We start from the raw sequence: 13498 nt of genomic DNA, 5'->3' as shown, positions 1-13498 counted from the left end.
CCTGGAGTTCATTAGCCCTCCTTTTCTCATCTCAGCCCCTGTAATTCAAATAAACAGCAATGAGATTTCCAGAGGTAAAGCTCCTTTTGGGTGGGGGGTCTGCAGCTCCCCGCAGCTCAGTCCAATCCAATGGCCTTTTCCCCCGAGCGAAGGCCGAACACCCACCCCCACCCCACCCCAACTACTCACTACTTCAGCATGTGGAGGAATGAATCTGAGGTGCTGTCACTCACAGAGTCCAGAAGAGTGCCTGAACTCCTCTCATGGCTTGAGGGGATTCTCCTTAAATTCATGCATTTCCACCCAATGCTTGTTCACTCAGTGGGCACCCGACCAAACCAGCAAGGAGAGATAAGATGGGAGACAAAAGTCTGACAAATGGACGAACAGCGGGGGGATTTTATTTGATTCACAGCGTGTCTGTGGTGGATTATAGGAGTTGTCCTCTCTGGCTGGAGGAGTTATATATGATCTAACTGATGACCTAAATAAACAGAGGCTGTTTGTCTGTGCTCACTGTTGAGGCACAGAGAGAGAGAAGAAAAAAATGGGAGAGACTAGCGGGAAAGGGAGGGAGAGGCAGGCCACCGGGATAAAGTTACCTGTGCACAGGTGACCTCGTCGCCATGGGCAGTGGATTAGCTGATTGTTAGGTATCAGGTAACTCCTCCTGTAATATTGAAGAGGGTGAAAACAGCTTTGTTGGAGCCCAGAACAATATCCCATTCGCAGCATGGTCTGTGGGTCTCACGGGGAGGGGGCCGCAGAAAACTCCAAATTCCACCTTTTGTATTGTGCCTATAAATTAGACAGGAAAGGAGGAAAGGAGCACGATTGTCCCATTCACAGAAGATGTGTAGTTTTTCATGGGGACAGCTAGTTGCTGAATTTTAAAATGCTTCCTTTATGTGTGGAAATCAGTATATCAATAGTAGTGGATCATTTTATCCACAATTTTCATACATGCAACGTAAAACATACTTGCAGTAAAAACAAAAAAAGAAGGAACTCCCCCAGAACTCTGGCCTTATTAAAAACACTGACCTCTGATCTTTCAGATGGTTTCAAAGCTGACATTTAATGCGGCGCAGCAGACTGCAAGCCATATGTAACATGACCTGGGGAGCACGGTACTCCACTGCTCCACGTCCCACTAATGAGAGGGCAGGGGTCAGCGGGTACCAGCCTGCTCCTACAGACCCACCACTACTGGGCCAAGGCATGCCAGAAGAACTTCTCCCTCCTGTCCTGGCAGAAACTAAATCCACTCTCGGCTCTTCCGAAGCTTGTGGAAAGTAGGTGGTGTTTATGAACCAGTAGGAATAAATGTCCTTAACCCTTTTTCTCTTACCTCCACTTAAAATAATTGAGTTGTTGCTTGGCAGGTCGGAAGGTATGCAGCACTTCATCATCCAGTAGATGCAACCAGCATGATTCACTGGTTTGTTCATGGCCTGCGAGGAACAGAAAGTCAGAGGGACAAGTTTTAAGTGACACACAGAAGGCAGCAGCTGGGAGGCAGCAACACCACAGTGTTCCCCAAAGAGAAAAAAACAGCACTTTGTAACAGGAGCAGTAGCAGATGAGGCCTGACATGATCACCTGCTGCTCTGCCTTCTAAAACCTTGTCATTTGCTAAAACACATGCATCCTCTGAGGAGCTAAATCTATGATAGTCACTGTCATGGCGCCCCCTCCCTGCCAGCAGGCACACAAGGTGTAGCAAGGCGTTTAAATCCTTCCTTTTGTTTGTTTATGTGTTTATCTATCCCTCTGGTTTGTTTACTTACTCCAGCCCTGTAGCAAAATAAAAAAAAAAAGTATTTCCCTAAAACAAATCCTCCACATGCCCTGGGCGTGTTTACCGAGCAGAGCACTGTAAAAGCCGAGGCCTGTAATTGCATATTTGTGGAGGTGGTCCTCTGAGGAAATGCCTAATGATTTTGATGGGGGGGCTAACCCCAGTGCACTTGTACCAGGTCTAATTTTCCAACATGACAGGAAACTCTGTTAAGCTGATAATTGCAGCTCCAATTTCATTTAACTCACTCATGTCAACAGTTGTGTTTTGTTTTGAGAGGAGTTTTTTTTTTCACTGCCTTTCACCTCACAGAATAAAACCGCTTTAACTCTTAATTAAAGACACATTTTAGGACCTCTTGGATTAAACCAATTATATTCTATTGATTAGATTTAATTAATGTGTCAATAAATGTGCAAATGTAAAGTCAATTAGTATGTATTTTTGTGATATTGTATTATAAGAAAATAAATAAATAGATTGCCAAGTGTGTGTGTGAGAAAGCTTGACATATATAAATTAACTTCGTTGTTGGTTATGTTGATGTTTTAGATAAATAAATAAATTCTAATTAGTAAGAGGACACCTTTGAATGTCCCTCCCAAAAAATAAAGCAAAGAAAAAAAAAAACCCTGGGGACCAAATGAGACATTTTTCACTTAATTTAAACAGTATCGGCTTTGTTCCAGTCGATACAGCTGAAATAGCACTTTGGATTTAGATGGAGTGAAAACCATCTGTTCAGAGAGCCAGTGCTCGTTTCACTTTTCCTTCTCAAAAAAATAAACTCTCCAATAGGAAACCCGGGCTTTTTGATGATGACATTTTTATGAAGTGTTTTCTGGGTTGCTTTTGAGTTTTCTTTCTCTCGTTTTCTCCCACATGGACCGGAGTGTCACCGTTTCATTCGTTTTCCCAGTAACGCATGGTGTAATGAATTTCTCTAATATGCTACTGCATCTATCAATAATTAATAATAAGTCGTTTTCACCTCCAAATAGCTGTCATGAAGTGGAATAATTCAACAAAGGAAAGGGCTCATGTTTCTCACATTAAAGATCCCATATCCTGCTCATTTTCAGGTTCATACTTGTATTTTGTGTTTCTACTAGAACATGTTTACATACTGTAATGTTCAAAAAAACGCTTTATTTTCCTCGTACTGTCGGCCTGAATATGTCTGTATTTACCCCCTGTCTGAAACGCTCCGTTTTAGAGCATTTTGACGGAATTGCAACGGAATTGCAACAGAATTGCTTTGCTAGGCAACAGCTTGGGTCCATGTGTACTTCCTGTCAGCTGATGACATTCACATACACTGCAACCAGGAAATAAACTGGGACACATTTAGAATATTTATGTTTAAAACTGTGTAAATGGTCTAAATATTGTAGATTCGTGACATCACAAATGGGCAGAAATCCTGACAGCTTGTTTCAAATGCAGAGCTTCTGAATACAGGGCTGTGTGTATTTCCCTGTGGATTGAGTGTTTCGATACTTTCACAGTATTTATATAGGACTGAAGCCTTCTTTATAATAAAAAAAAAACAATCTCACTTTTTTATAATATGGGACCTTTAAATAAGTTTAATGAGAAATGGCACAAAAGTTGATTTTTTTCTCGGGGTGAAAAACATTGTGACTCATTTGAGTTTTTTCCGGAAAAGGCCATGACTAAAACCTGGAATATCCATCATATTTAGCAGCCCTATATACGCCTCCAGGCTGAGTTAATGCTGGAGGTAACAGAGGAGTTTAACGGAGAGAGAAAATAAGGAGAATATAAGGAATCCTGTGAGTCCCATGCACTCTGAGAGGAGTAACGAGTGATAGCCGACCTAAGTATTGCATTACTTGTGTTAGAGGCGGAGAGAGTCCAACATCTTGAAATAATCTCGCCCCCCGGGCTGCTCGGGTTAAAGGAGGAGGCGCGGCGCAATGTGGTAGAGATATTAGAGAAACCCGAGAGGCGCTCATCAGACAGCTCATTTACTGAAGCACTGAGGTTTTACGCACACAGCCCGAGAGCTGCTGCTGCTGAAGCTGCTGCTGCTGCTTGCTGCTGCTCTCTGCTGCTGCTGCTGCTGCTGCTATAGAGTCCAGTGTGTCCACTAAAGACACACTTCATTTGCATTAGAAAGTATACTCATTTAATTAGGTTTATGCAATATGGCATGAATGGCCTTGTTGAGACAGCACTGCCCTAACCCTGACCCAATCACATCAAAAAACTTCATGCAGCAGAAGACTTTTACACAAATAAAAACTCTTTCTAGGAACTTTCTTTGACATTTTGATGCACCGTTTTGATTTTTGGAGCAATTTAAATGTATTAGGAGTGTTTTTCTTTTCTTTTTTCTTTTTTTACATAAGTTGCACACATCTTTTTTTAAAAACATTTCTAGGACAAATTGACATGAGAACATTTATTTAAAAACACAATCTATGTTCTTTTCTTGTCACCCTAACACATGAAAATTAAGCTTTTTTTTTGTTTTGTTTTTTTTACATTTATATAGCCTAATATAAATTGTAACAGAATTTACTTTTATATTCATTAATATAAAAATGATCTGTGTCTATTGCTCCTCTGCAGGCTGATGACACTGCTAAAATTATATTGCTAAAAACAATTAAAATTAACTCCAAAACCTTGCAGATATGGTTAAATAACAGTGAATTCAAGTGTGATTCAGAAAATAATCTGATATTTCCTCAATGTCATCCATTCAGGAGGAAAAATAGCTGTTTAGGTCCAGTCTAGTCTCTAATAAATAGTCAACTAAATCATGCAAACAAGTGAACATATAATCCAAGTTTTGATTTTACACCATTCATCGGCCTGAAAAAAACTGATTATCCTGCAGTCCTGATTTATATATATATATATATATATATATATATATATATATATAATCAGTACACATATGCTCACATTCCCTAATTTTGAGATTTTTTTGGTGTATTTTGAAAACTATCTTAAACTTATTTGTCCATAAAATCATAGGTTATTAGAATTAAAGGATATTCCAGAGTGGAAGACAAAATCTTCTCAAAACGTTTCGTGTGAATTTGTTTTTAAGTTAAATGTTATTTTCTAGGTCAAATCTTTGTTTCTTAACATTTTGAAAAAGGAGTTTAGTTTCAGACTCTGGTGCAGATAAAGAAATGTGATCTATTCGGCTCAAACCAACGACTGCACCACCAAGAACCAGTGTGGCAGAGAACTCATTTACTAATGGATTGGTTTAGTGTTTCACCCCACAGAAAACACTGGAGCCAGCGCGGTGCCCGTCTAATCCTTGAAATATAAATGTAGGCTGGAAGGACCTCTGCAAAAACACGTGATGATGTAGGAACAATAAGCAGAAAAATAAGCAAAAAAACAACAAATTAAATGAGTGAGGGGTCTGTTATATCTATCCAGGAAGTATTTAATATTCATGTTCAAATCTATAGACAAAAAGGGAGGAAATTGTCTGTATAAAAACAAAGCTTTCACTATAATCAACAACATTGCAGAATATATTTTGCCAATGTATAGGCCTACGAGTGGGAACACACACACACACACACACACACGCACGCACACACACACTCACTCACACGCACACACATCCTTAAGTGGCTGGTTTCCTACTGGTGGTCTATGTCCCATAACACGTTTGGCAGGTAGTATATAGGTTTCTCATATAAAAGAAGTGCGTAATGGCACCCAACAATCATAGGAACTTATTAAATTATATCACCTCATAAAATAAACGGCCTTGGTAATTAATAGACTATGAAAGGTGCAGGACACAACAAAATGTTCAATCTGCATGTAATTAAGGTGGTGGGCGTCACCCACGATCAGCTGAGATGGTAAATAAACCTCCAAAAAAATAAAAAATAAAAAAATAACCAAAAAATGAATTAAGATTTTTAATTATATATCGGGTTTTTTTTTTTTATATGTATTAACTGGAAAACAATGGGTTGATTATGTGAGCTGTTTTAGGTGTGCTTTAACTTTAAAAGTGGATAAACTTTCAACTACAGATAAAAAGTGTTGTGTTTTTGTGGGTTCACCCTCCACTGGCTGTGATTACTGATATGGAGATGCAGTGTGTGGTTTGACCCCACGTGGGAAATCTGGAAGCCTATATAGTCTCTGATAAATAGTCAACTAAACCATGCAAACAAGTGAACATATGATCCAAGTTTTGATTTTACACCATTCATCGGCCTGACCAAACCTGATATCCTGCAGTCATTCTACCTGATTTATATATATATATATATTAAAAAAAATAAAAATAAAATCAGTAGTCTAAACATATGCTCACATTCCCTAATGTTGAGATTTTTTTTGGTGTATTTTGAAAACTATCTTAAACCTATTTGTCCATAAAATCATAGGTTACATTAGAATTAAAGGATATTATATATAGTGGAGATAACGTATATGGAGATGCAGTGTGTGGTTTGACCCCCAACGTGGGAAATCTGGAAGCCTCTATAGTTCAAGTTCAACTTTATTGTCATTTTTTCCACATACAAAGTACATGGTTAAAACGAAATGTCGTTGCTCACGTACCAAGGTGCAAGCACAGACATACAAAAATAGTCACAAACATAGAACATAACACAGTGTGATGGTGCAGCACAATAAAAAGTGGATGACAGGATGATTAACAGAGTAAAGCAGTATAAAAGCAATCAGGTCTTTAAAAGTGCTATATATATATATAAAAAGCCAATGACTCTCCAGTAGTTATCCTTGTATAAATACCTAATAAATAGATAAATAGAAGTGTCAGTGCAAATAGTAGACCTGAAATGTCTGTTTCATGATGTCTGTTTCAGATAAAAAGCGTTGTGTTTTTGTGGGTTCACCCTCCACTGGCTGTGATTACTGATAACGTATATGGAGATGCTGTGGTTGGTTTGACCCCCATGTGGGGAAATCTGGAAGCCTATATAGTCGCCACCATTCGATACGATACAATACCATATGATACGATACGATACAACTTTATTGTCAGTTTGTACCGAAATTCATTTTGCATCCATAGGCAGCTCAGTTTGAGAAAAAGTACACATACAATAGACAAACTGTTACCATAGACAGACAGACAAGTAAGACCCATCAGACAAAAAAACAACACACATCACCATTATTCATACATAACCCATTACAAAATTCCCATCTGTCCTCTGGATTCTTTAGCAGCACATTAATTATTATTTAGTAACAAGATGGACTGATGGACAGAAGCATTCTTTAGCCTGATGTGGTTAAATGTAGGGACTCTGAATCGCCTCTTAGAGGGCAGAAGTTGATATTCCCAATTGAAAACATGTAAGTGATCAGAAGAGATGCTGTTTGCAAGTCTGAGCATATACTCTTGTTGTGAGCTGCTTGAAAGGAGGCTGTCACAGGTTGGACAATGATCTTTTTTAGCGCAGATTTTGATTTGGCTATAAAGTTTAGTTTTAAGTTTTACAGATATACTACTGAGCCAGGCTGTGCTGCAGTACAACAGGAACACTCTGAATCACTGAACTGAAAAATAGAAAAATAATAATCTTGCTACTGGCTCCAAATGATCTGAGTCTGCAAAGAAAGTAAATGCGCTGCAAGTAAATTCAATGATCCATGATAGGGTGGAGTCTATCATCATAACTCCCAGGTATTTGTATGAAGAGACCTGTTTAATTTCTACATTATGAATTGTAACTGGAGGCAGCTGACAGTCAGGAGGAAGGCCAAAAGTAATTTATTCTGTCTTACTAGTGTTAATGATAAGAAGATGTGCATTCAGAACATGTTAATAAGGCTTTCTTAATACCTAATAAATAGATAAATAGAAGTGTCAGTGCAAATAGTAGTCCTGCAATGTCTGTTTCATGTCCAGCATGAGACGTGGTCTCCACCATTACAGAAGATGTGCATTCAGAACATGTTAATAAGGCTTCTTCTTAAGAGGTCTGTAATAATTGATTAGTGTTTAGGTGGTGCAGCTGGAGAGAGGGACTGTGTGGGGGTGGGTTGGTGGGAGGTGAGGAGCGCTCCTATTTCAGCCCCTGACGCACTGCCTCTGGGGAGGAAACGGAGCTGCAAACTCAGTCCTGCTCTGCTGTACACGGTGCAGGGCAGAGAGGAGGGAGAGAGCCAATCACCGAAACGCACAGGCTCCCTTTAAGCCTGACATATCTCCAACAGGAACAAATTGTCCCAACAATCAACATCCCCAATCTGCTGCGCGCATCAGGAGCTGGAGTGGAGAGTGGATAGTTTATTATAGGATAGTTTATTATAGGGCCTGTGTTGCGCGGACGGTATTGCGCTGGATTGCAAGAAAGTAAAACACTAAATAAACGGACAGCTGTAGGTTTGGATACCAACCTTTTGGGCGGAGGACATCATGTCTATACTACCGTCATTCGGGTTTACGCAGGAGCAAGTTGCGTGCGTCTGCGAGGTGCTGCAGCAGGGAGGAAACCTGGAGAGGCTCGGCCGCTTCCTGTGGTCTCTACCGGCTTGCGATCACCTCCACAAGAACGAGAGCGTCCTCAAAGCCAAGGCGGTGGTGGCTTTCCACCGGGGTAACTTCAGAGAGCTTTACAAGATCCTGGAGAGCCACCAGTTCTCTCCGCACAACCATCCGAAGCTGCAGCAGCTGTGGCTGAAGGCGCACTACGTGGAGGCGGAGAAGCTGCGCGGCCGGCCGCTCGGAGCCGTGGGGAAGTACCGGGTGAGGAGGAAATTCCCGCTGCCACGCACGATATGGGACGGAGAGGAGACCAGCTACTGCTTTAAGGAGAAGTCCAGGGGTGTGCTGAGAGAGTGGTACACGCACAACCCTTATCCGTCTCCGAGGGAGAAGAGAGAGCTGGCCGAGGCCACAGGACTGACCACCACGCAGGTCAGCAACTGGTTCAAAAACAGACGGCAGAGGGACAGAGCTGCGGAGGCCAAGGAGAGGTACGTGCAGCTGCCTGACACAGCCTGTCATTTATACACACAAATAGTCACTTTTTGATGCATGTTTCAGGAGCAAATTAAGGGTCAAGCTAGAATGAAATATGGTGAAAATTGTGCAGCCAAAGTTTAAAAACAAAAGTGCAGGAATCACATTCTTTATATTCACACTAAGAGAGTGGCAAAGTGGGAAAATAACTTGTATTTCTGATGGAAACACTTTTATTTCAAGAAGAAGTTTGAAATAATTTTGTCATTTTGGACACAGCTATAGTAGTTCCCAAATCAGATCCTGATAACAGTGATTGTGTTTAAAAACAAAAAGTGCAGGAATGACAGTCTTCATATTCACACTAAGAAAGTGGCAAAAGTTGGAAAATAAATTGTATTTCTGATGGAAATACTTCTATTTCAAGTCGAGGTTTGAAATTATTTTTGTCATTTTGGATACAGCTATATAGTTCCAGTGATGGTGGTAAATAGAAGAGGTGTTGTTGACAAATGACTTTCTTCTGTCCCGTTTGACTTGAGCCTGAATTATAACATAAACTACATGTAATCTTATTCACATTTTGATGCATGTTTCAGGAGCAAATTAAGGTTCAAGTCAGAATGAAATATGGTCAAAATGTGGCTAAACAGACGAAGTTTAAAAAAAAAAAAAAAAGTGCAGGAATCACAGTCTTCATATTCACACTAAGAAAGTTGCAAAGTGGGCAAATAACTTGTATTTCTGATGGAAATACTTTTATTTCAAGTAGAAGTTAGAAATGATTTTTTTGTCGTTTCGGATACAGCTATAGTAGTTCCCAGAATCAGCTCCTGATAACAGTGATGGTGGTAAACAGAAGCGTGTTGTTGACAAATGACTTTCTGTCTGTCTTGTTTGACTTGAGCCTGAATTATAACATAAACTACACGTAATCTTAAAAAGACACCCTCTTCAGCAATGAAGATAATACATGTCCACCATACATGTTGGAAAAATAAAAAAACAACAACAACAACAATAAGGTGACATTTTTGGAGACGTTTTGAGCTACGTGTTAAAGGTTAAACTGGGTTACAGTAGAGTCAAATTAACACGTGGTGTTTTCTATTTTAGTTATCGGGGAAATATCATCCAACATAAAAAAGATATGAAACATGTTTTTATACAAATAGGAAGAAAAAAAACTGAACCTCTGATCAGTTTTTCTTCAAGGCCCAGGCCTACACTGTATATTTTTAGTGTTACTGCACTATACTCATTTTTAACAGTCTCTTCTGCACTATATTCATTTTTTTAATATTCGTGTATCACAGCTGTAACCCTGCACTATATTCAGTTTTAAGAGTTTTCTTCATCTCCTTGTATTTTTATATCCGGTATATATTTTTTTGTACTTTGCACTACTAACTTTTTTTATGCCTTTTTACTAACATGTTTTGCACTATGGAACTGTGATGCTGGAAACTTGAATTTCCCTCGGGATCAATAAAGTTACTATCTATCTATCTATCTATCTATCTATCTATTAATAATTATGGCTGCCTTTTATGCTGCCCTTTTTTATAGAATAGAATAGAATAGAAAGCTTTATTGTTATTGTATTAAATACAATAGCAAATAAAACAGGTAAAGTAGATGTAATAAATAAATATAAACAGAAGTGTTACACTAGAATTATAAAATATAAAAATAGATGTAATGTAAAACAGAGGTAATTGCACTTGTAAAATAGGTAGAGTAGATGTAATAAATAAAATGTAAACAAAGTTGCACTTGAGGTGTATATTGCATCAAGGATATATCTGAGATATATCTCAGTCATTCTGAGTCACACACAAAAAAACATTACTACTACTACTACTACTACTACTAATAATAATAATAATAATAATAATAATAATAATACAAATTATACAAATTGTCAATATTTGTGTGTTTTGAATATGGAATGCACCCATTAATATGTGTAATTTGATTGTAATGTGTAATTTGATTGTAATGTGATTATATTTTGTATTAATAATCTGAATCTGTAAAGTAACTAAAGTTGTCAGATAAATGTAGTTCCATTCCATTCCAAATGTAGTTCCATCCATTCCATTCCAAATGTAGTTCCATTCCATTCCATTTAAATGCAGTGGAGTAAAAAGTCTAATATTTCCCTCTGAGATGTAGTTGAGTAGAAAGTAGCAGAACATGGAAATATTCTAGTAAAGTAGTAGTACCTCAAAATTGTATTTAAGTACTTAGTTACATTCCACCACTGAGTACATTTTATACTGGTGTGTTTTTCAAAGCATTATTTACTCTTCCTGTTGGAATAAAATAATTGTTAATTATTTAACTGCAAAGTAGTAATGTGTTTTTGATACCTTCACTTTTTTTTGCATTAAATCATACTGGGATGTTTGCTGAAATTGATTGGATGTGGCACAGCCCTACCAAGAAACATTTCCACCAGCCGCCACTGCCTAAATATCATGTCAACATGCGGATTTTAATCCTCCAAAATGTGTTGTATTTTCCTCTCATTCCTCCTTTGTTGTCATTTACAAAGGTAGTTGCACTTGAGGTGTATATTGCTCAAGGATATAGCATATATATGTAGCACTATCAAGGCTGTGATAAGGTTTAGTCTCTCTAACATGATAGTCATATTTAACAGTATTAATATTACATTGGTAATAAGAATATGGGGTTTATATCCAACAGGAAGTCACATTATCAGAGAGCACAGCAAACCGTTAGCTAAAAGCTCATTTAAAAAAAGAATTCTAACGTCTTTTTAACGGTCAACCGTTAAGATTTAAGAGAGGAAATAACGCTTAACATGAGTGGAAATAGTTATTAAAAATAAGACTTAACCACCTGCTTTAGGTGTATATTGCATCAAGGATATATCTCCTATAAATATCATGTCAACATGCGGATTTTAATCCTCCAAAATGTGTTGTATTTTCCTCTCATTCCTCCTTTGTTGTCATTTACAAAGGTAGTTGCACTTGAGGTGTATATTGCTCAAGGATATAGCATATAGATATATGTAGCACTATCAAGGCTGTGATACGATTTAATTATATATATATATTTATATATTGCATCAAGGATATACCTCTCTGTCAACATGCGGTTTTTAATCCTCCAAAATATATTATATTTTACCTCTCATTCCTCTTCCTTGTTGTCTCTTTTCCAGAGAAAACAGTGAAAACAGCAACGCAGGCGGCAACAAACAGAACCAGCTGTCTCCTCTGGACGGAGGGAAGTCGCTCATGTCCAGCTCGGAGGACGAGTTTTCTCCCCCTCAGAGCCCAGACCAGAACTCATCGCTTTTGCTCCAGCAGGGCTCCATGAACCACCCCGGAGCCTCCAGTTACCCCATGTCCGGCCTGGGGCCTCCTCAGCCGGTGCACAGCATGCACGGACACCCGCACCAACTGCAGGACTCACTACTGGGACCTCTAACCTCCAGTCTCGTGGATTTGGGCTCTTAAAGAGAATGCCAGAATTCCATTCTATTTTACAAACAACAAAAGAACCCAAGAACACTGATTAAGTGTATCAGATTGAGTACATGTATGAAATAACACTATAGTAGCCTATACCTTATAATATAGACTGACTTGTTAAATTTGGTTATAGAACAAACACTCCTTTTATGCTCTTAACCTGTATATCCCCACATGACAGGAGCTTTTTTCTCATCTCCTGTGAACACACACAAACTCTTAACTCAACGAAACACTTAACTGGACTGCCCATATGTGCTTAATTTATGATATTTTGTTGAGATAAAAGAATTATAGCAAACGTCCTGCGATGGAAACTAAGAGGTAACGTTTTCCATTAGAGTCATGGTAGTTTCCAATAAAACAAAAGTAATACATTTTGTCTCTGTGTTATTTGTGTATTTAGAATAAAAAAATAGATTCTGGCCCTTCAAACACAAATTATAATCACTGACAATTTACCATTAATTAATCGTGAATTGGAGGAAAGGACGTTATTATTTTTATTATTATTATTATTATTTTATTTTTTTGCAAAATTACATGCAAAAAAAAAAAATGCAAAGCAAGCAATCAGATTTACACTGGTGAGATATGCATCTCTATGGAACGTATTATGAGTAATTATGTGGTAAAGATTAAAAGCTGCTCTACGGGTTCTTTGTGGGTTTTTCTTTTTTTTTTAACAATAATAATGGTAATTCAAAAAATTCAAACACAGAGTCATAAAGGGAAATTTAATTATCCAAATGTGAGTCAACATGAGCAGCTGTCTGTCAGGAGGCTGGTTGTGTATATAAGCATGAAGCAGCTTTGGTTGCTTTGATTATGTTGTCTGCTCCATATATATATAATAATAATAATAATACAGGTTTGGCTGAAGGAAGGAGAAAGAGGAATTTTTCTTCTCCCTTTCCGTCATTTTTAGCCCTAGTGCTGCGGATCATTGGCTTCTTGTTGCCGTGTTTTCTTTGCTCTCCCCGAGAGTTTGTTCTGTCGGTTCCGGGCCATGAGAAAGAGCCACCACTCAACCTTTATTTATACTAGCTCTGGATATTCTGACGCAAAAAATGGCAAACATCCCATATGAGAAAAGTTTAAATTTCACATGCCTGATGTCATCTATATAGCTGCCCTATAAATAAAACAAATTAAAAAAAACAAAAACAAATTATATATGATTGCTAAAATAGAGTAGACATTCTTATAGAGCTCATCATAATAATC

The 13498-nt window shown here is 38.2% G+C and overlaps 1 protein-coding gene across 1 annotated transcript; it reads left to right on the top strand.

Annotated features, from left to right (window-relative positions):
• The first annotated feature begins 7905 nt into the window (after nucleotides 1–7905).
• On the top strand, nucleotides 7906–12648 carry LOC119474619 (homeobox protein six1b). The gene is made up of 2 exons (XM_037746740.1): nucleotides 7906–8773; nucleotides 11959–12648. The coding sequence occupies exons 1-2, from the start codon at nucleotides 8214–8216 to the stop codon at nucleotides 12254–12256; spliced, it is 858 nt and encodes a 285-aa protein (XP_037602668.1). The 5' UTR covers nucleotides 7906–8213; the 3' UTR covers nucleotides 12257–12648.
• The last annotated feature ends 850 nt before the right edge of the window (nucleotides 12649–13498 follow it).

The sequence above is a fragment of the Sebastes umbrosus genome, chromosome 16 (genome assembly GCF_015220745.1).
Source record: "Sebastes umbrosus isolate fSebUmb1 chromosome 16, fSebUmb1.pri, whole genome shotgun sequence".
NCBI classification, from domain to species: Eukaryota; Metazoa; Chordata; class Actinopteri; order Perciformes; family Sebastidae; genus Sebastes; species Sebastes umbrosus.
The sequence above is the reverse complement of the archived record's forward strand: the minus strand, read 5'-3'. Positions and strand labels throughout refer to the sequence as shown.

What these genes read in the sequence shown, in the direction of transcription:
- LOC119474619 (XM_037746740.1), top strand. Translation starts at nt 8,214, where the DNA reads ATGTCTATACTACCGTCATTCGGGTTTACGCAGGAGCAAGTTGCGTGC. An exon ending in GCTGCGGAGGCCAAGGAGAG is followed by an intron (nt 8,774 to 11,958) that starts GTACGTGCAGCT and finishes TCTCTTTTCCAG; the next exon opens with AGAAAACAGTGAAAACAGCA.